At 42.6% G+C, this 22,990-nt stretch overlaps 1 protein-coding gene across 1 annotated transcript in view; it reads right to left on the bottom strand.

Moving 5' to 3' along the window:
• Positions 1 to 22,990, bottom strand: part of anos1 (anosmin 1) — a 41,827-nt gene that overhangs the window by 5,626 nt on the left and 13,211 nt on the right. The window contains exons 3-10 of the mRNA XM_030757960.1: positions 15,342 to 15,404; positions 14,822 to 15,044; positions 9,286 to 9,470; positions 8,822 to 8,951; positions 6,618 to 6,823; positions 4,934 to 5,078; positions 3,226 to 3,372; positions 574 to 662 (exon numbers count right to left, since the gene is read on the bottom strand). Coding sequence (XP_030613820.1) covers positions 574 to 662; positions 3,226 to 3,372; positions 4,934 to 5,078; positions 6,618 to 6,823; positions 8,822 to 8,951; positions 9,286 to 9,470; positions 14,822 to 15,044; positions 15,342 to 15,404 — 1,188 coding nt within the window. The remainder of the gene's footprint in view (positions 1 to 573; positions 663 to 3,225; positions 3,373 to 4,933; positions 5,079 to 6,617; positions 6,824 to 8,821; positions 8,952 to 9,285; positions 9,471 to 14,821; positions 15,045 to 15,341; positions 15,405 to 22,990) is intronic.

Raw genomic sequence — 22,990 nt, 5'->3', positions numbered from 1 at the left:
TACTGTGCTCACATAAAAGCAAAAGCCTGAAATCCTTCCTGGTGATCTATAGGAAATGGACATGTATTTCCGAGCAACCACGGTGCTGGTTTCTAAAGAATGTGTTGATTAGCAGGCCCCTGCCATCAGTCTGAGCCCAAACAGTTAACCCTCGCTGTCTCAAACTCTCCAACACAGACGATACTGCATCCTAAAACAAAGGCCCACGCAGTCGCGCGGCTATGGCTGCTGGAGGTGAATGATCCCCCCCAACCCGCTATTCCGGGAAACATTGTTTAAGTAAATAAATGTTATTGGCCAACAACCACATGCCTGACCACACGACTGACTCACAATATTCAAAACAAGAGCCACTGGTTTACCCAGCGCAACTCCAACACAACAGGGCTCCTGGTTCACTCAGCGGAGTTGTTTTCTTTACCGGAGCTATCCTCTATGAGCATCAAACAAAGGCTTAGGCTCATGCTTTGCCTAGTACAGAGTTGCTGCTGGTCATGCCACGGCTCTAATGCTCTGCCCTGTGAGGAAGGACCCTCGGCTGGAAGTTGTGTGTAACAGCTGCTGGAGACTAACCTGCGTGACAGATTTCTGTGGTCCTTGGGTCTCATTGTGGCTGCAGTACTCTGGCATCCACTGCACATGGTAGCGACTCACAGTGGGATCTGAAAGGAAGGATGGACGGAAACAGAGAAAGTAACTGAACAACTGCATTTATTTTTATAAAATATAATTATGATGTATATGTATTAGAAAGGGAAGTCTTGCATTAAAAAAAAAATTAAAGGAAAACTAAGGGTGTATTATTGCAGCCCGTGTGGACTGGCATTCATATTGCACTTTTCTGGCTTAATGACCACTCAGAATGCTTCAGAGTACAAACCCCATTTAACCACATATTTATACTGTGCTTTATTCTGCACACTTTGAGCACTTCATCTACCTCACATCCTTGGCCAATTTAAAATCACCAATTACTTACTTACGACTTTGAACTGTGAGAGGAAGCCAGAGTACCCAGAGGAAACCCACACAGGCAGACTAAGAGCATGAGTAACTAAGTGGCTGCATCTCAGATGCAACCAAAGGTTGTTTAGTTTTTTTTTTTTTAATCCTTGAACTCTTTGTCTACATGCTTGAGAAAAACTCAAATTAATTCCAGTGTATAGCAATACATAAAAATGTGATGTGAATCCAAATGAATGTGATATAGTGTAGTGCATTACAAATCAGCATTTGAGTAACTGTACTTAGTTACGTTCAAGGATTGCATTGCAGCCACTGAGCATTTATCTGAGATCAAAAGACAGCCTGACAGGCTGAAATGATTAATTTCCCAATCTGGGATCAGATATCAGTTTTTTCATCATTGGTGCTCATGATAACATATGTCTCTGGAAAAAAAAAGAAAAGAAACTTGAAAGCACTCCACTCGTTAACGTTGCATTAGCTTATCAATTATAACTTTCCTGCTTCCTAGACTTGCCCTTTTTGTCTGCTGACGGCCCATCATGGACCAAACGTTCCTGCTTCAACTTCAGCGGAACGGCAGCTTTGGTCAGTCCAGCTACAGACACTTACAGCAGCATTCACTTAATTACTGTACAGTAGCTCCTCATAACCTCATCAGCAATATTTACCTACCTCATCTTATGTTACAGGATTTGTTATTCATTTAGCTGTGTCGTCTGAATATGTGAAATACTTCTGATTAATAATTGAGTTGTGCAATGTTCACCCCTCAGTAGGGGCCAGGGTTGTAGTGTGCAGATAAAAGGGGTCCTTTGAAGGCTTAGACACAGATCTGGCACTTAAAGCCCCAGAGCTCTTTGGAAGCAGAAGAGAGGAATTACAGGGAACCGGGAAATCGGGGAAAGAAAATAAACAAGATATGCCTAGCCGGGTCTGACTGAGAGAGGGAAGTGGTATGTAAAACAAGAAATGGGACATGGAAATCAGGTAGAGAACAGAACTGCAGCAGTGTTCGATAAATCATGACTGGAAGCTAGCCTCTGAAGTCCCGCCACAGCTGATCTGCTGTCTATTGTCTGGGTGTTAGGCAGACTGAGATATATTATCTGAGCTGGTGTACAATATGGTTCTCTTTCGTCTGCTGGAGGAAACCCAGAGGACGGGCTGCTTTGAATCAGAGAGACAATGAGTGAGAGTATAATCATGGTTCAGTTAACCTGTCCCTTTCTCTGTCACACAAACCAGATGTCCAGAGACTCTTCAGCCCTCTCGAGCCCGTCTGTATGTCTGTTTGTTTACGGTAGTGGAGCACAGGTTGTCACAGCCAAAGCCAGGGTCATCACTCAGAATAATGAGTGGCAGGGGTGCACACACTGTGGACCAGGACCACGAAACAAGACACAGAAAGAGAAGCTTGACCGGGATTAACTCTGCTCCGCAACACCGTGATTCCCCAGGCATGCTTGATCCCGTCAGCATCACTCAGCTCTCTGAGTCCAGGCCAACCTTGCTAACAGCTCTGGGCCAACTACATAACCCCCCCCCCCCCCCCCCCCCCCCCCCCCCCCCCCCCCCCTCCCCAATTCTGATTCAGCAGTTGGTGTCTCACCAGGCCTCTCCTTCAGCCAGGGTTTGCATTCTTGACTCTAAGATGTGGAGTTTGGCTTGGGCGATGACATATATTAGTAACATAACATAGACCAGTGAATGGGACTTGACAGGTTACCCTGAGTGCATCGCTCTCAAGGTTTCCATATTTTCATTCTGGTATTAACAGAAAGTTTTTGGGAGTGAATGTTGCAGGGACAGGCATTCCTGTAGGTTTTAACCCATTGATGTGCTGCAATCCAGCACCAAGCCTGCTTTCTATGACAGCCGGTCTTGTGAAACAGAATCGACTGCTTCGACGCTAATGCGAAGGCGAGAATCTATTAAATACAGCTGTCAATAAATCCCATTGCACGGCTCTGACTCTGCATGTTTATTGTTCTTTACTAAACAGTGGCTCTGCTTTACCTGTCCATGTGCGTTTTTTTTTGCCCAGCACTCAAATTACACAGCTCTCACAAAGACACAGTGTTTCATTCACACTATCTGATACCACATTTATAAAAAAGGAAATTTCGATTGTTTGAGTAAGTGGGAATCAGTCATAGCATTTTATTACGGCACACATGAGTCATAGTGATTGATGGGCATGATGGGGTGCTAATTAGATTCTAACTAAGCTATAAATCACTACAGTAGGGAGCTTACCTCCTCTCTTCTTCCAGTAGACACGGACCTGCAGCTGGCCGTCCTGGTAGAAGGGCGTGCCTACCTCTAGAGGGCCAGAAGGGCGTTTGGCCAGGGTTGAACCAAGAGGGGATATCTCCTCCTTCTTTGACTTGAGCACCGCTTTTGCTGGGATGAGAAATGAGAAATGTTTGTAGCTAAGACATGACAGTGACTATGTTGCAGGAAACTGTCCAGCACGGCAACAGAAACACTATTATTTCTTAGTACAATCACAGCAGTGAACAACGTAAAGAACAACATGTTCTTCACGTACAAATGCTGTAACTAGATGGGTACACAAAGCAGCAAGTTGAAGCTTCAATTCATTTTAGAGCGGTAAAAAAAAAGAAAATACACACACACACACACACACATTCACTGATAGTTTTGAGGCTTGGTCTATACTTCCCAAGAGCTCGAGCGCTCCAAATGATTGCAGATGTGCTGTCAGTATATCTTGGCCTTTCCAGCTTTTTGCAAATCTCATGATGACTGTTTACCCCAAATTAGGCAAATTCAGCTATCATGAAAAGCAAACAAACAAAAAAGAAAATTGGATTCAGCTAAGACGGTTTGGCTAATCCCATACGGATCAGTAATTAGAAGGCTGCAGCTTCATCCAAATTTGATTTGAATTCAGGTAGTGTATGCTTGTGTATCGACAATGCCTAACCTCAGCTGTGTCAGTTCCAAAGTGTGGTCTAAAAGCCAAAGTGGCTTTGGCTAAACATGAAGATTATGGATAAAATATAATCAGTTCAAACAATCTGTAAATAGGGAAAAAGTCCCACTCCTGTAACTTCATGAGCTTTATCCTAAAAATGCAACATTCATGGGATCAGAATAACGTATGATTTGATTTTTCATTTCTTTTTTTTACAGTGTAAATTTATTGCACCAATTACAGTAAAATGTCCTTTATGTAAGTAATTAAGATACCATGCACTACAAGCCACTTTGTGGTATTTACCGTAAATTTGATTTTATGCATCAAATGAGCATGACAGAATTTACAGCAGCCATGTGATCTCCACCTCCACAACCAGCTGCTTCTTATGCACACTTGCAAATTTCCATTTTGATAACTAACACACATTGAAGTTGCTGCGTGCAACCAAGGGAATACTTCCTCTTGTAAAATTTTCGTATGCATCAGCAGAATTGTATTGTTTCAACTGAACAGTGATGGACAATCATAATCAAGTTATAATTGTGAAATTATTATACTTATTTATTGTCTATAAGGAACTCTTGGATTTAGCCATTTTTCTCCATTAACTCCTATTCATTGAGGACCATCTCCTAAACACATTCTTTATGAATTCATGAATTGCATTTAGGAAGTGCACAGGCTCTTTGTAGATCGGCCAACCATGCTAGCAGCTCTGGGAAGCTGTGCTCGGGCACACTGGTGCCTCTTTATGTGCAAAAATGTTCAAAAAGAGCATGTGCTGCTTAGCATTTAAAAATAAGGAGGGTACAGATTAAAACGCCTAATAAGGTTTGACAGGGATTCAGGCGGCAAAATTAAACAGGCTGATAGAGGCACTAGAATCAAAGCAGGATCAGTCATGTGAATTTTCAGGATGTGACTTATGTCTGTTCAGAATTTTATCAACTGACTGACATCTGTTATTCCTACAGCCATGCTTCCAGCAAAGGTAAAGAACAGGATAATAATGTTTACCTGATTCATTATTCTGAGTGGTACTGAAGTGAAGGGAGGCCTTAGAGCTCTTCAGACGCACCTGCCCCCAGTATGTGACAGCCTGCAGCTCCACAGTGTAACTGCTGTTTTGTTCCAGTCCGTCCAGATCTACCCAGCTCTGAGCCTGTAACAAAAAAAAAAAGAACCACTTGGCTTTTGCCATTTGTATGTAACCACACTGTCACATGAGCTTATATTTAAAGTCACTGTACCAGCCACAGCTCCAGCTCAACTCAGTGCCAGACAACATAGGCCTGTGGGAAAGCCCTACTTATTAAGAACACATGTGGAGCTGAGAAATGGATGGTTGTGAGGAGATAGCCTTCAGGGCCTTATGACAGAGCCATGTTATCAGAGCCTCCCAGGGCTTCTTCACTGTGTTTGGCTTCTAGCATTCCTCCATCAGCATGAACTTGATGAGTTCTTGTTATTGACTGTGGGTGTTTTGACATTCCTCTGCCAGCAGGCTGCTTTCAAAGCCCTGAGGTGCCAAAGTGGAAACCAGTAGTACATGTGTCAATAGGTGTCCGGTATCTCCCACCTCTATCTCCTTTGTGCCACATCTGCTACGCATTTCAGAAACTAATTCAAGAGAAGACTCTATGGAGGCGTGTGTGGACTATCCAGACAGATCTTTCTGGGTGAGTCTCTAATGAAATCCCCCTTACCAATACTGAGCCTATATGATATCAGGTCACACGTTAATGGAAATATTGTGTAAAAAGCCACATACGAGTGTGTTATTTTAGAGAACAGGCAGTGATCTTTGTTATGTGATTTATGTGTAAGGTCTACTCTCGCAGTTTCACCTCTTCAGTCTGCAACGGTTTAATAATGCAATATGTATTTAATACATGTTGAAAAACAGTTGTCTAAATAGAGAAGTGTTACTTCGCAAGACCTTAGTTTGCTTTTTTTTATTTTTTTGCTTTTATAACATTCCCCCCCAAAAAAAGGCCAAAGAAACTCTTGTTTCTGGCTGGAACAAACAGCTGAGAGCCAAATGTTCCAGTATGCAAACTAAACTGCTCCAAGGAATAACAAGGGGATTAATACAGAGGATCAGTGCTATTCTTTCTAAACATGCTATTTATGTCATTATTAGAGAATGTTTTAAATACACTTTGCAATAATTGAAAATAAAGTAATAGGAATTTTGAGTGTAGCTAGAACAACAGATTAAACTGCTGAAATATGTGTAAAAAAATAAGAAAAACTTTGAAAATAACTTTGTTACACAATCGAATTAACGAGCAGCAGAAAATGAAATGTACAAACTGCAATATCGAAACACACACACACACACACCTTGAAATCATGATTTATTGCTTTGAACAAGGCTATTCATCACACTTAATGTGCTCTCTCAAATCTTAAATCTGTGTTTAAGGGTTCTTTCATCAGTGTAAGGAATTAAAACAATCAAAAACTTATTGTATCACTCTGAATGTAAGTGAGCTTCCCTACACACATATTAAGAAAAATAATTCCTATTCCATGTTTATCTTTTTCCACACCGCAGGCCTAGGCATATTTGCAGAGTTGTGCCGAAAGTGGAGGAAAAGATGCCGAAATAATCTTGGAAGGGCCCTTGTAGTCTTAGAGACCGGATAAAGGAAAGAAAGCAAAAGAATACATTACTCAGACAGAGTGAGAAGATTACCCCATTGGTGGTCTTTCTCCTTTTCTTCTTGGATGGCACCGTGGACTTGGTGGGCACGGTCCAGCTCCAGAACACTTTGTAGTGATGTATGGGGATATCGGGCTCCTCTGGCAACGTCCAGTTGAGACGAGCTGTCACCAGGCCTTCCTCACCCAGCGTCACGTTGGTGACACTCAGATTGGTTGGACTGGGAGGGGCAGATGGATCTGAAGACATAGAAACAGCACTGTTAATGGTAACCAATTCTAAATACATCTGTTAACATTTGGGGAGGGAAACAAAGTGGACCTCTAGTTCTTGGATATGACAAGGCACTTTTCAGGTAGAATGTATTGCAAGCCAAGATACCTTTCACCTCTGCAAGAGAGGAGGGGGGGACAAGCATGGCACTGTGTAAAGTAATTAGCTCCCCATTAACAGTCTGCCGTGAGATGTTATGACAGGTGTCGTGTCATTTCTATGACGGCGTTCGGCAGGACCGAGAATACAGGTCAGGGGTTAACAAACACATGCTGCTCACTCTGGCTGCACAGCCCACACTCAAAATTCCTGTATTCTAACTAATATGCATGTGTCCAGCTTAAAGCCGGATCTGAACCTATCCATATGTGCAGAGACCCAGCCTACTGCTGTCTGCCGATGTCAAGCCCGGTACAGGAGGACAGGCAGGGCTACATGCCAGATGCCAGACCAGAGGGGAATGGTCCTGTAATGAGAAAATGATTCATGGCACAACCTAGCTGGCTCTCCTCTCTCCTGCCCTCTCCCACCTGAAACACATTTAATTCGGTCTAAAAACACAATTGGACACATCAGTTCTCCGTACCAGCTGATGCTGGCCATGAAAGATAAATAAGCAGTCAGCTTTTACAAATTGCCCTAACAAAGTATAGTAGTGCAAAATTGCATTCAGATGATATGACCAAACTACATAAATAACAGCGGCATGACAGAACGGCCAGGACTTCATCAAACCCGTGGCAGCTCTCATCAATCTATCAACATTCTGGCACTGATTGGCCTGACTGGGGGTCAGCTTCCATCCCTGCAGCAGAATCCCACCTGGTCTGAAAGCCATTCAGAATGCCTTGGGGAGCTACGGCATGACAAAGGATTGAAAGGACAGGTCAACACACCATGAAACACACTAATACGTTTTGTACTTGGTACCAGTTCTAGGATTTGGCAGAGCATGCTAAGTACTCCACTAGAGAACATTTTATGCTTGTATATATTTCACATGATATTCATCTAAAGACACTCAGTTCAAGGCCAGTGAAGGCATAACTGTAACGCACATGGCCTCGCCAACAAAAAGTATCTGATATAAATCAGATGCAACGTAGACACAATATTACACTCACAATCCTGTAATCCCTAAAGAACCACAAAACAACTGTCCGTGACTTTAACAAATGCCATCTGCAATACAACACGGCTATTTAAAATGTCCCAGTAGTAACACAGGATGCCATCAGAGTTCACTAATCTGTGGCACAGATCTCAAATGTGCCTGGGTTACATCACTTTGTCTGGAAACAAGACAACACTTGCATTCATTTGAAACCTGCTGTATCCTGACTAATTCAGACTTATTACATTTTATATGACTGTAAAGAGGGGAAACCCCTCCTTTGAAGATGTAAATAAAGATCCTATTGCAGTTCAGAAAATGAATGCTCTGTGCACCCAGTACTCCTCATTACTCACATTCCACTTGGCATCAGCATGAATTTCATTTAGCTCACTGGTTAGATGTGTGGAAACTTTGGAGGGGAGACATTTATTTACAGTTCAGGTTAACATAGTATATGAAAAAATTAAGCGGTTTATGTCCCAAATTTAGTTTTAAATAAACACATTTAAGCAGTGTGAACACCATAATTCAAATTTAATAAATGTGTGTTTGGCTTAACCAGTCATATTTCAGTCATTATCAATTTGCTGTTGCCTATTGGAGCCGTGCGACTGAACAGTTTAGGAACACAATACGCAGTACAGAAAATTTCTCAGTCAGTGACACAGTAAGCTCGTAAGCTGACATGCAAAGGGAATATTTACCACATAGACCTACATCCCAAAGGCTTCACCTGTTTCAAGGTTTCAGACCTAACAAATGGAGGGCAGGAACTTACAAACAAAGCAAGGCCACACACACACACACACACACACATTTGGATATACAGATACACACACACACAGACCTCTGGAGGAGCGGAAGTGTTTGCTGGGTGCAGTGAAGCCGCGGGTCCCGTGGACATTGACTGCTGCAACTCTGAACTGGTACCATCTGCTAGCTCTGATGTCAGCCAGTTGGATGCGCTCCTCTGCAGTCTGAGGGACAGATGGGGGGGGGGGGGGGGGGGGGGGGGGGCAAACCACAGGGGTCAGGGTTTACGCAGGGTCACAGCCCCATGCGAGTGTGCTGCCACATCATTCATCTGCGTGTTTCTCGTTGCCAAACTATCAAAGACACTGTGACTGTGAGGAATGCGCAACCGCGTACTGCAGTGCCGAGCAGCAGTTCCACAGCTGTGGCATGCTGGGACATGTGAAACTGTAAATTCATTCTGACACAAATGTGACGAGAAGAAGTCCTCACACAACTACTTTCATGCGTTAATCGCCCTCTCCGTTATTTTTACGTGTGTGGTGTGTAGGCTGCTACCTGTGCGACTGTCTGCCACTCTGTGGCATCATCCTCGCTGGGATGAATACCATAGTTCCAGCGGCGCTGCACCACATAGAGGACAGGCTCCACGGATATGTTGAACTTGGAGGACCAGCGGATCTCCAGCTGACCAGAGGGCTGTTCCAAGAACACCAGCTCTTTCCTTGGCTTCAGAGGGACTCCTAAAAGTATAAGCACGGATGTTGAAACAGTGACAAGCGTTAATATCAGCACTGTGTGGAACATTGTTGGAGAAATTCAACGTGAAACGTGTTGTTTTCCTCTCTTGACAAATGTAGGTTGGAAATATGAATGACACCATCCGAGTTGGACAGATACATATTTGAAAATGAGACATGACCTCATCGCAGTAGATTAAATACGTGCTGCGGGTCAACAGCATCGTCTTTCTACTGTGGCAGATTGGGAGATTTCCTGTGTTTTAGTAGCTGCGCTTCTTAGTGATGATACACGCAGTTTGCATTAAGGTATGCTCTCTTTCTCTCTCACAGACACAAAATAATCCAGTACAAGCATATGCGCACACGTGTGCAGCGTTAATCTACAACACTGAACTTCACATTCAGCCTTTCAGACAAAGTCAATGTGGCCATGTGCAATAAATTAGAGATTTATTAAGTGTGGGACCGGCCAAACATTCTGCCAAGTCAGACTGACTCTCACAAGTAAATTTATTGCACTGGACACGTAGTGAGTTGTTGATTGAGCGTCGGGCACAGTGATAATGAGATGGAGATTGGAAAAGCAAGTTTGGAACTACAGGAAAACGCTGAACACATCCAACAGTTCTCCATAAATCACCTAGCACTTCAGAACATTAAGTTGGACCTCTGTCGCTGCTCAACGGCTCACTGCTGCTTCACATTTATGATCAGCATCACTCTACGCTCAAGGCTACGACGCAGCATGTCAGTAAACAACATAATGATGAGTATGTTTTGCATCCAGAGCATTTGATAAGCTTATATGTCTATTCAGCTCTCATGCGGGGCATGAAAAGTGACTGATGCACAAAAAACCTGGAAGACGGAGGAGGACCCCCTTGAGTCTCATGCATCAGTACTTAGTACTTTGTTTTGTCCTGGTGATAACAGCTTTCTGCATGCTAACAGCTGGGGGTCATTGTGCTGTGGTTTCACAGCTCCACAGCAGAGTGTGCGCGAACAAACGTGTCATATTTCCTGCGCAATAATCAACACCAAGGTAACCGCAGCATTCCTCTTCCCCTTCTGTCTTCGCTCATCTTCCCACAAAGTCACACAAGTGCTCCCAAACCTACACACGAAAATACAAAACACACACACACACACACACACACACACACACACACACACACACACACCACCCGTCTCATCCGCAGAGCGTGGGAGGACAACGAGCACTTTCTATGAGCTTTCCAGATCTAACCTTTGAGACAGGTTTGGTGCAAAGAAAAAAAAAAAAAAAACACGCAGCATTCGTTTTCTTCTGAGCGGCCACACGCTTACTCCAAATCATGATGCAACTGCTGCTGAAGCACGATCAAGGGTACGGCGTTCATTCATGTCTTAATCATGCCAACAATTACACTCCAGGAATATAATTCTCAATACTCACGCACATACTGTCATAATGACTGCTCTAATTACAGGGGGTGAGGAAAACACTGTAAATACTCCATGCAGCACAATGATTTACAGTAAAGAGAGGGGGGCTTACGGACTGACTGACTTGTTGTGACAGCGTGACTATGACTACATTTAATTAAATTCTGACATTCGCAGGATTTTTTTTTCCTCACATTATATTGTGGAACTCTCAGAAATATAAAACATGCAAAACATTCTGCTTTGTGTCACATGTCGTGCCAATTCTTCCAAGGAATGAGAAAACTAGAGGAAACTTTATGCAAATGAAAGAAGTACAAAAGGGGAGTCTATCTAATAAGCTAGTTATTTCTATTTCTATACACACTGCATATTTTATATGAGGCACTTCTGCACAAATAAAACTAAAGCAACACTAGAGAGCAGTACATGGTGTGGAACTTACTGATGAAAAAAAAAAGAAGAAGAAGAAGAAACTTTGTTAAAACATCAAAAGCCCAGCGGGGGGTCCAGTCTCTCGGGGATCTTGAAGACTGAAGTTTTTTCTGTCAGGGACTTAGACATGAGCTGGGGACCCTAACCTGAACACACACACATGCAGACACACACATCTGAGAGTGATCTCAGTGGGGGAAACGCTCCATTTCTTCCCGCTTATGTTTGCTAATGGCTTCCAGCATCAAGGCTCATCATGGTGAAGACTACATGCACACTTGCGCACACACAGAAACAATTACGCTCTTTAAGCCATGAGCATCTAATTAGACCTTTAACACTGAGGACCGGGACAGGAATTCCATCCAGACTTTCACCAGAATACTCAGTGTAATTCAGTGTAAATGCAGTGCTGATGGCGACCTGTCATGAGCTCAGTGTTTGGGCTAAATCAGCAGGGAGGCAGCTCAATATGAAGGTCTCGGGGTGCGGCGAATGTTTTTCATTGACTCGGTCACTGTACAGAAATTTTCAAGGTTACGCCGGCTTTCATCTTTCCCAGATTAAGGTGCTGTACACTTTTTGGTGCATGACATCCACCATGACGTCCCTCAAGATCAAATCAAATATAAATGCTACCATGTTCTTCTGTGCGCACAAGCTCAAACTGACATATCACATGTTTCTGCCGTGCACTACTAAGCACACTACACAGTAAAACATGCTTAAAGTGTGATTCAAAGCATGCACTACAGTCTATCAGTGCAGTGGTTCAAAGCTTGATTTAGACTCGCCTACCACTGCTTCATCTCCTGAACTTTGTTATGGCCTCAGGATGCCAGCAATTGTGCGCTGACAGCGTATATAATGTAACTCCAGCTCCAATCTCCAAGTTCAAGGGCCCTGGGTTCTCTCACGTAACAACTCAGCACCCGTGGAACATCAAGTCGCCTTGGGCAGCACTATTAAACCATTTTACTGGAGCAAAGATTCTTGGGTACATCTGTGTCTGTGAAACCCTCAAGCTTATCCTGCAAATTCAATACTGAAGATCTCTTCCCATTTACAGCTGAAATGGCATGAGGGATGTGTGGGTGCAGCACAATGCAGAGAGATGAAATAAAGATTCATGGTTCTAAGGCAGTTGTCAAAATTCCTGCAAGATTATCTGTGTTTGCGTCACTGAGATTTAAAATAATATTTAACAGAGAGGGATTAATTGCTTCAACTGTATTTATGAAAATTATGCAACCTGAAGCAGTTAATCATATTAAAAAAAACATGATGACTGCATTGAACCAGTACCAGATATGAAACACCGTATAATGAATAGGTAAGTAGAAAGGCGGAGTATGCAAGATTAGGATGATGAACCATGTTATGTAATCTAGTCCCTCTTATAAACCATACTAAGACACTTAACACTGACCTATGAATCACTCAAGCATAAAAAGGCGCCTAACTCAAGGGATAAACGAATGTTGTGACTACACATAACAGACAACCTAGCACTTTGTTACTAACAGCCTGTCACAAAATCACATAATTTGTTTCTTTAGTTGAATCTACAAAAATCCCAAAGACAACACAGTTTGACAGGCATAGTATTGTTGCACCAACAAGGTGATTCCCAAAGACCTATTACCTGAAAACTTATCTCAGCATGCTGTGCAATGTGTCCTTAAAAAAAAAAAAAAAAAAGAAAGATTGACAGGCCTTTAAAAAAGCGTCTTTAAAATAAAGTTTTTTTTTTTTTTTTTAAACCCTTTTTTTTTAACCTGGTAAAATGTTTGAGAACCAGTTCTCATTTACAAACATGACCTGGCCTTCTTCAGTGGATGGACAGTATCTGAAAGTCACGTGGACCTTCAGTTGATCCGTCTACTTCTCACTGAAACCTCATCAGAAATGGTCTCAGCTGAAGGGTGGCTGTCAAGAAGCCACTCTTATGGAAGGGAAACAGGGAGAAAAGGCTGAAAGACTGAAAATCAGTGGCAACAGGTCTGATGGAGTGCTGAATCCAAATTTGAACATTTTCAAATACTGACCTTCAGTTTTGTCAGAATTGTACAAACTCTGTTTTTGCCTTACATACTGTATTCCCATTTAAGTTTGCATATTTCAGTAAATCAGTGCACCTATTTCACACCTAAAATATATAAAAAAAAGGGGTTGGCTTAAGACTCTTCCATAGTACTGCATGTTAAGTGCACTGACAAATAGGCAATCTGTGCTTACAATCTAATGTTTAGACAATGTGCAGCATTACAGTCTGTCAACCTGGTCGACTAAAACCCTCTAACCCTCTGAAATACAGCCAAACATTAAATATTATGTGCGCATGTTTGCAAAGTGTAAACATGATATAGCTTTAATGAGCAGCTGGAACGAGCTGATACAAAGTACCACTTAAAAGGAAACTAAATTGGTGACTTGGATGTCTCGGGTTTAATGAGAGTAGTCAGAACTGCTGTTAATGCTAATCCTGAATCAAGCAAATAAAGGTGCTGATATATTAAGAAATCACAGACTCAAAGTTGTTTACAATACACAGCATATAACCATTTAATACTTAGGTTTGACTTACTATAAACTGCTATTAACACAGTAATTTAGGAAGGCTGAAGTTATAATCCTCGAGACTGCCACTTTTGACAAACCTTGTTTACCTTTTGTGGTCAGCATTTGTCAGCAATAGGCAGTCAGTGTATTTCCATTCAGTAATGACCTCACTAATGCAGTTATTTTGATTGCTGGTTGGAGGTCTAGTCATTGCAGCGATGCTCTACGTCTAATCGGGCTTTACTGCTTTCAATTTTGTCTGAGTGATAACAGTGTCTTTGTTTACCATTTACTCTCCCACTGGCGCTGTGCTTCACCTTTAAAGCATGGGGAAACACAGCAGGCTTTTAATGTGAAGCTGACACAGGAAACACTGTGCTTTTTGTCACCTGTAATTGCACTGACCGCTATTAGTTATCAAAAATGCATCAAGAAATCCTTTTTTTTTTTTTTTTTTTTTTTTAATCAGTAAGTCATTTTAAATATTTCAGTAATGGAACAAGAAGCAGCAGCCAGAGGCAACATGCTGTGCTGCTATAGCTCCTCAGCAAGGTGACAAGTAACAAACTTTTAATGTGCCCTGCTATGGCTGGAAAACTAATCGCACTGTGGCCGTGATGGAGCCAGGTCAAACAAAATGACTTGTTTCAGAATGGCTGTTTTCACTGTAAACCGACACCCCGTTGTATGTCTAACAAAGTAGCTGCTCAAGAAGTGATTGCTGTGGTACTCATTAAAGAACCAGAAAGTACTGGTGCTGCCGAATGGACCATATATGAAGTCATGAGGATTTACGATTTCTTGTTGCAGAATAGTATAAACTAATATGAAATACATTTCACTGTGCATTGTACTGTGTATAACTGTGCATGTGACAAATAAACACTATCTTATCTTATCTTATCTATTTTATCTGCCTTTAGCTTTACCTTTGTAGAGATTCTTTGGCAGCTGGCAGGTGTGGCCGCAGCCATTGGAGCAGCACTTTTTGACAGCTGAACACTCTCCATCCTCCTCACAGCTCTCCACACAGGCGGCTGCGAAGCCGCTGGCCTTCTCGGGGGCAGGGCAGTCACCCTGCTTCACTCCTTCTATAGACTTTAGGAATTCGCAGCTAGTGAGACACTCATAGTGTTTCTTGGGAAAGAGGGGCTGAGGAAGAAGAAGGGAGGAGAAGGAGAGAAAAAAATTATAAGTCAGGCTACTTTTTAAGGCAGGGCTGTGAACTAACAGAGATTCTCCTGTTTACGTTTCAGGTTATGACTCACTGGAGCGGTGAGTACATTAAACAGCTTAGACTCACAGAGGGTGTCGTTTGCAGCGCAAAACCAGTTACTTCACACCCCTTTCAAACTTTCCTCTTACTAAATCTTCCCACTTGATCTGAAAAAAAAAAAAACTCAAAAGCTCAAATCTGAGGCAACCGCAGCATTTGCGGCAGTGACATACCTCGCATAAATCTTGGCACTGGTTTTCCTTCAGGTCCCAGGATTCCTTGCAGGGCTCCAGGCACTGTGAAAACGAGAAGGGTGTCAGTTCTTCAAAGAACCAGCCACATCAAAGTGTTACCGCTGTGGAGATGGTGCCTTCTTGTGTTCTTGCACTGTGGCGGGCTGACAGGCACCTCACTTAGGCACTTCCCCTACCACCTTTACAACAAGCAGACACACCTCTTTTTGTTCCAGATACTGGGCATATGTTCCAAGGATGTAAACAGTCTTTTACAAAAGCAGATACAGGGGAAAGTTTGTCAGGCACAGGCTCTCCCTAAAAAAAAATCTACTTATGCTTGGGTTTTGCTTGGTGTAGGCCTTGACAGATTCTCTCTTCACGCCTTAACGGTAGTAGCCTCCAATACTGTTTATGCCTCCTTCTCGTCCTGCCACTTCCCCTGCACATGTCTGGGCTTGATACACTTTGGCACTGGCACTAAGCTCCCTTCTTTTTACCACGCTGAACAGAGAGCATTTGATAAATGATACACTTGGTTTAATGTTCTTGGGATTCCCTTTTTTTAACACGCGGAACAAATTTACTGAATGCTCAAAATCGGCGCGGAATAAAAGAGAAACCTCAGCATGAGTGCAGCTCTAACTCGTTTTGCCAAACATAACTTGGGATGATAACATTTAAAATGAAAGTTCATTATTCCAGTCAAAGTCCTCTTTCTTTATATACAGCTACTCACCCCGAACGAATCAAATTCAATAAAAGGTGAATGTAATATAACAAAAAGGTCCATGCATGTCCGATAGAATCAGGCAGATCCCGCTGCAGGAAAAGGAATGTGCTCAGATTGGGTCTGAGAAAAGCTAGGGTCTTATGTGCTGCTGCTCCTGGCCACTGAGAGCTAGTGTGAAAAAGAAGAGCGAACTCAGTCAAACCACTGCCAGGCTGCTTCTGTACTGCACTGGGAGCAGCCCAAACCGCACCAACGACCTGCCAAAGCCACTCATTCAACCCTGTTTAATTTAGACTCCTTGACTAGCTACAGTGCTGCTAAAGTAGGCACAACAGTAAATTTTCAACACTTTCTCCTACATTCCACATCTAGGATAGTTCAACATGTTGATAAGTAGTACAGGGAAATATGACATGGAGGCCTCCCATTAGCAAGAGACCCCTGAAAACTGAGAACACACAGAGCCAGGCGCAAAGAGTGATTAAATAAGGGCACCTACTGTAGTGACTGCATTAAAACACTGGAGCTGAGGTAAGAAATTTTTCATCTCAGGCTGAGAGCCAAAGTTTTACTTATTACTCTTTAATTCACTCATTAGCCAGCTCTGTCATTATTATGCCATTGCCAGAGAACAGTTTATTTGCTTTTTATGGAGTGTGGTGGACGGGCGCATGATGAAACATAAACCTTGCTTCTGGAGGAGCGAGCTGCAATCAGGACCGCGCACGTCTGCCAGCACTCTGCTTCTCTGCCGGGTCTCTCTTCACCCAACCCTGTTTCAAGCAGCTGACAAACTCTGTGTGGACAGTGTGTTGAGTGCTAAACAGGCCAGCTCCAGAGAGAGGAGAAGGCTAGGAGGGAAGGTATTTTCTTAATTACTTCATAGCAATATAGGTATCACTCCAGTAATATAAAATATAGAGTGCCAAGGGGAAAAAAATTGGACGCCCTGCCGGGTTATGACAGCGGAGAGCTCCAAGAGAAACTAATGTGGTTTCTACAGAGCTGATCAGGTGAAACCACTGTAACACCTCGGAGACTTAAGATGACATACGAGCTCAGCTGCAGTTGTCCAAGTTATGCCTCATTCGATGCCATTTTAAAAATCATCTGCTATTCATAATATGGTGACCTTATATCATTAATTCTGTTCTCAATTGTGTCCTGTGGGAGCAGAGGCTGCGGCGCAGCAGCAGCAGCAAACCTCAGTATCCCAGGCTCATATGCAAGCCCCACACTGTAGCAATGAGGTGTTGAGGCAATAACTGTGTTTCACCAGTGTCTAAAGGACATTCTGCCAGTAGACACACATGTTAAAGCCCCCAAATCCCTTCTACAAATCACTGAACATACACACATAAGCCTGGGGATCAAGCTCATTTTACTCATTGAAAGAGATCTCGTGTGCACGGACTGAATGCATTCCATTGACTTTTCTTGAGGATGAATCCCTTTCTGGTTCACCACAATCACAACTGCACGAGTGAAAATAGAATCAATGTTACCCCGAGATGCTCAGGCCTGTGTGCCAAGCAGCATGAATTAACACAGCACACTGCGTACCATGGATATTGCAACACAGACCAGAATGCTGGCTGAGACTGTACTGTTGTCTCACCCTCACAGTCTCTTCAACTCGTTTTTTTTTTTTTTTTTTTTTAATGTAACTCTTCAGGGCAAAAGTTTTTAACTAGCAAAAGCTGCAGAGTTCTACCAGGAACTTGTTTTTTGCTGTACGAGTGTCTGTATCATAAATGGCACTAAGATAAGCATCTGTGTTGAGGCAGAGCTCCCTGCAGGTGTGCTGAAAACTGACAGTCTGTCAGCATTTCTCCGCAGCCACTCCCCCAACCTGACATTTAAGGAGGGAAGATGAGGATCGACGACAGATGTCTTGCCAAAGCAAATAGGACGGCTGGATATAATTACAAAGGCGCTCTCATCAATCAAGTGCCTGATTCCTATTTACACAGTTTGGTGCTCAATCTAAACCATGTTAGTGATGCTGCCAGAATTATCTTTTGGATGGGCCAAGACTTATTTTCTGTAAACTCTTGTGCAATTTCTTCAGGGTGCGCCACCTCCACCTCATCCCAGGCAGATACACACCCTAACCTTCCTGAATTAATGTTCTTCGTTTTTTTGCATGTGTTGAGGGGCTCCATAATGCAGTGGCTTACACAGTTGTCTAACAAGCAAAAGCTCCCTGGTTCAAATCCCTTTGGTGTTGTTTTAGAAAGGTGTAAAAGTCTGCCAGTGAAGCCCAAAAGTGCAACCACAAATTGTCACTTGGATTTGGGTCCAAAAGCAAATCAGTCCCCTGCACCTTCCATGTTAGAATGCCAAACTTCAGCACAGGAATAAACATGATTACAGTCTGGTACAAAAATAGTACTGGCCTCACTTCCCCCTTTGTGACAACTCTACCGGGCCTGAAAGGTACAGCATGCATTGTTAGGTGCTTAGGCACTTTGACAAATATGTACACAAATATGTTCACTTCTGACTCCAAATACTAAAGTGGTGTCAAGCAAAACTTAAAACTTCATAAATGAATCGGTTCCATCGCAGTGCTTTTGTCCATCTTTTACATACAGTCTATCTATGCCTATAACACCACTATCAGGAGTTATATGTGACCTTACTTTGAGTATCAGTGGATCCTCTGGAGATTACTCAATTACTCAAACGTTTACATTTCTTGCACCACCAGAAGCTAGAGTTTGACTTTGGAAACATAATCTGGGAAAGTACGCCATAGAACTAGAGTAGAGGACATAACTGAGCTGGACATAGTGTATGTGCTGAGTGTAGGTGCCAGCATTGTGCCTCCCCCAAGCAAATTTCTTTCTCAGGCTGGCATCACAGCTACCATCTGTTTTAGTATCACAAAGAATGCATGTAATTATTCTATGTAATGTTAACATATTTCAGGACAAATTTCACCCCACTCCCTCTTTCACACACACACACACACACACACACACACACACACACACACACACACACACACACACACACACACACACACACACACACACAAAACAAAACACAAATGCTTTTCTTTTCTCAGAGATGTAAACAAGAGCATGGGGTTGTTTCTATGGACTTGAGCTGTTAGTCTTAACAAAAGCATTTGGGCGGCTGATTTCCCCTTTGTCCTCTTATCTTCCTGCCCAATGGTGACACATTCTGCATGGTTAAGTAGGAACATCCAGAGCGCTCTTTCACTCCCCATTTCACGCTGTAATAAAACGCAGCAGTTGTTACTCTGGGGGACCCTGAAAGGCATTCTGTGGGGCCGATGAGAGAGTCAGGCTGAATGGCAGCCAATGCCACAGCCCATCTTCACTTTTTCATGCTTGAGACGAGGTTTGGGGGGGGGGGGGGGGGGGGGGTGTCATGGAGCTGCCCTTTTTTTAGTCATTGTATGTTTATCTCCACCCATTGTAAAAATGCTTACTGCCCCAAGTGAGTGACTGGAATAACATAAACTATGAAAAGTGCATACAGAAAATGTCACACAAGTGTATTGTTTTAGTTAATGAAGCATGAACTGCTACCAGTCAAGGTAGCCCCAGGCTTAACAATTCACAGTGTACACAAAAAACACAGGCCATAATTCAAACTGATGCACATGACATTTTCCCATATTGCCTGAACATATTTGTACAGTCACATGGAGCTGTGTGAGACAGCTGTGACTGATTTCTGTCATTTTGTAAATGAAAATTGTGCAGACGCAAATTTATGTGGGTACCTGTGCTTTCCCTCTACACCGTCTGCCCCAGCAGGTTTCCTCAATGTTATCCCCCAAAGCCTAAAGATGACGTCTGGGAGATGAAGGTATTGATCCAGGCACTGATGGCGAGTGGCATAGCTTTAGTGATGCAAACAAATATTTACAAGGTGCCTCTGCTGCTCCTTGGGATGAAGCCACAGTTTTTTTTGCTCCTCTGGTTGGCTCAGATATGGTGGGATCTCTGTTGTTGATCCCACACATTGTAAATCTCACCTTCAATTTCACTGAGTTATGGCTATTTTTTGCTGCCCTGGTGCTTTTCACACTCCCGATGACCATACTCAATTATTCCAGCAGCTCCCTGCTTATATCTATCGACCCATACAGGAGTAAGTTGCTGGGGTCTGCTTTCTCTGCTAGTGAAATAGGCACTTACTCCATCTATTCACTCACTCTATTTCACTTTTATTTAGCTGTCACGCCCCAAACTTGCCCAGATTCTCCTAAATTCTTATATCTTCTCCTATCCTCTCTCATTTCTCTATCTCTGCTTTTCATTCCCTCCCTCTCACTCCAAGGACCATGTAAATCCTGATAAATTCTAAAATTCTTTTCTCATTTTGTTGGCCGTCCATCTGAGCTAAGCCACAATATTCATATTGATGTTTTCCAAAAATCCCTCCAAAGTAGATGCAAAACACAAGACTCACATTGCAGTGCAGGCAACGAATGAGCTTTTTATCGTGTGATATATCTTACACAAACATGGCAAGTGAACTTTAACTAGTATCCAGCTTCTTTCTCGTGATCATCTTTTTCTGTTCTTGTGTTTTCTGAGCCTTGCTTGTAACCAAGCACAGTGTACATGCCATTTTTGTATACTATTATACTATAGTATTAAAAAAAAAGTGAAGGAATGTCAATCCTGAATCTAAGAGACAAGAAAAGAGGGTCTCAAGTGACATTTTTCAGCTTGGATTAGATTAGACTTTTTTTTTTTTATGCAATTTTGGCATGAGGTGGGAAATTCTGTCTAGATCCAGAAAAACTATTCTGGTCCAGTCAGAAGAAGGATGAAGCTGAATGTCAGCCCCAGGGCTGTAAAATGCAGACAGCACATTAGTGCTAAAGCCTGCAGTTTCTCAAATGGCCACTTGACGCTGGCTTCACCCCCATGTTAAAATGGCCAAGTTTAGAGCAGAAATAAACATGTTTAGGACCTGGTTAAAAAAAAAAAAAACAATTTGGTGTCTATTCCAAATGTCGCCCTACATAACAACTGTATGTTTTTTTCCCCATATAATTTTTTTCTAAGGTCTATGTTGACAGTATGTTGCAGGCAGTAGCTCTCTGCTGGGCTTCACCTGAACTAAGGCCCCAGTCACACATGCCTACAGACCTGTCGGGAACCATCTTGAAACCAGCCCTCGCTAGGGAAAAATGTGTATTCCCAGACCAGTAGGCGAGTGGCTGCCAGGGATTTCTGGCACTCGCAAGATGAAACTGGCTGCAAAACGGTATAAGATGCTGCGCTGAAAACCTCCTTGCAATTTCTTTGGTGAGTAGCAGATTGCAGTGGTTGTGAACAGTCTGCATGGAAGACACTGACTTGTCTGCAGACACTTGCAAACTACTTGCTGAGCAGTAGTGAAACTGTGAAAAGTACAACACAAAGTAAGCAGAGAATGTTCACTTTCAAAGTAAAAGTTGTGCCTTTTGAAATGTGGGGTTTGAAGGTGAAGAATCTCTGTTTACGATTTGCATCACACTATTTCAAATTTCACTGCTGCTTGGTGTGTGGTTGGCCAGTATTTGCAGACAAGTTGGCATCTTAGATGCAAACTATGGGTGACATTGCAATCAAAAGGAGGTTTCTGGTGCAGCACTCTCTTTGCAACTGATTTCATGTAGGCAGCAACATCCAGCATATACTTGTCTATCAGTCAAGGAATACACATTTTTCCTTAGCAACTGGACTTTGACTTTATTCAAATCCATGAACTGGACCACTAGACTGTGTTTGTGGTGTTATAATATTATGGGATTACTGTGCAGTTAATTGCATTAACAGCCCATCCAAGGAGTCTGTTTCAGTTGCGGTGAGTGTAGTTCTGCTCTGTTAGTTCTGGTCAAACCCTCGAAACCCAGAGGTATTTAGTTAGCTCAAAATTACAAAGAAGAGCATCAACTCTTCACATTTGGGATGCTGAAACCAGAGAACCCTGTTTCTTTCCTAAATGTGTAAAGAAAAACTCTTAATATACAAATATTTTTTAAATTTCTCCACAAGTAAGCAGGCATAACCTGACATACTCTGTCTGGGCCTCACTTTTTCCTCACAGTGACCATTATTCTTCATGGTTTTCCTGCTTTCACCTCATTCTCCTGCTTAACATTGACCCTCCTTTAAACAGTTTATAAAAAACAGCTTCATTCTAATCCTACTTCTATTAAAAAATGAGTGAGCGAGACAGCGAGAGAGACAGTGAGATTCTCATTGCAGGTTAACTAGGTTAAAACATATTTCATCAAGTGCTGCATCTGTGGTCTGATGGACTGTAAAATAATACGCTAGTAAAGCTTTCCAATATGCCTCTGACGTGCCATTATGTTTCAAAGTGACTGTAAAAATACAGCGAGTAAATCAGGAATAAGATACCTTCATCCTGAGCTGTTATGAAGTCTAGACACGCCGTTCCCTCAACCTAAAGTGACCTTACAGTCCATGAGATATCGTGTATTTAATTTCTGCGCCGCCGTAAATCAGCACAGGTGTGTGCTGAGCAGACAGTGGGCGGATCACGTAGATCAAAAAGATTCACAGTATGCTGACTTGGGATGTGAGTTTGCAGCTCTATACAAGCTCACATGACCCCCCCCCCATAAGCTGTCGCTTGTTTATCTAAATCCCACTAATTGTATTTAGGCTGTTAGATTCTGTTTGTTTTATTGTTTCATATTCATATCCATATGAAGTTTTGGTATGTTATTTTGTGGGGAAAGAAATAAAATGTAACAGTTACTGTGAGGTTTTCATTCTGGGATTACATAAACCTCTGCAAACTAACAGGAAACCCACAGGGCTAGCAGCATCAGCAGGGAATTGCTTGAGTCAGGAAAGACAACAATTACAGCATGTTTGGTGCTTCTGCGCTTCATTTGTTCTAAACCAGG

Source organism: Archocentrus centrarchus, chromosome 21, assembly GCF_007364275.1.
Source record: "Archocentrus centrarchus isolate MPI-CPG fArcCen1 chromosome 21, fArcCen1, whole genome shotgun sequence".
NCBI classification, from domain to species: domain Eukaryota; kingdom Metazoa; phylum Chordata; class Actinopteri; order Cichliformes; family Cichlidae; genus Archocentrus; species Archocentrus centrarchus.
The sequence above is the reverse complement of the archived record's forward strand: the minus strand, read 5'-3'. Positions and strand labels throughout refer to the sequence as shown.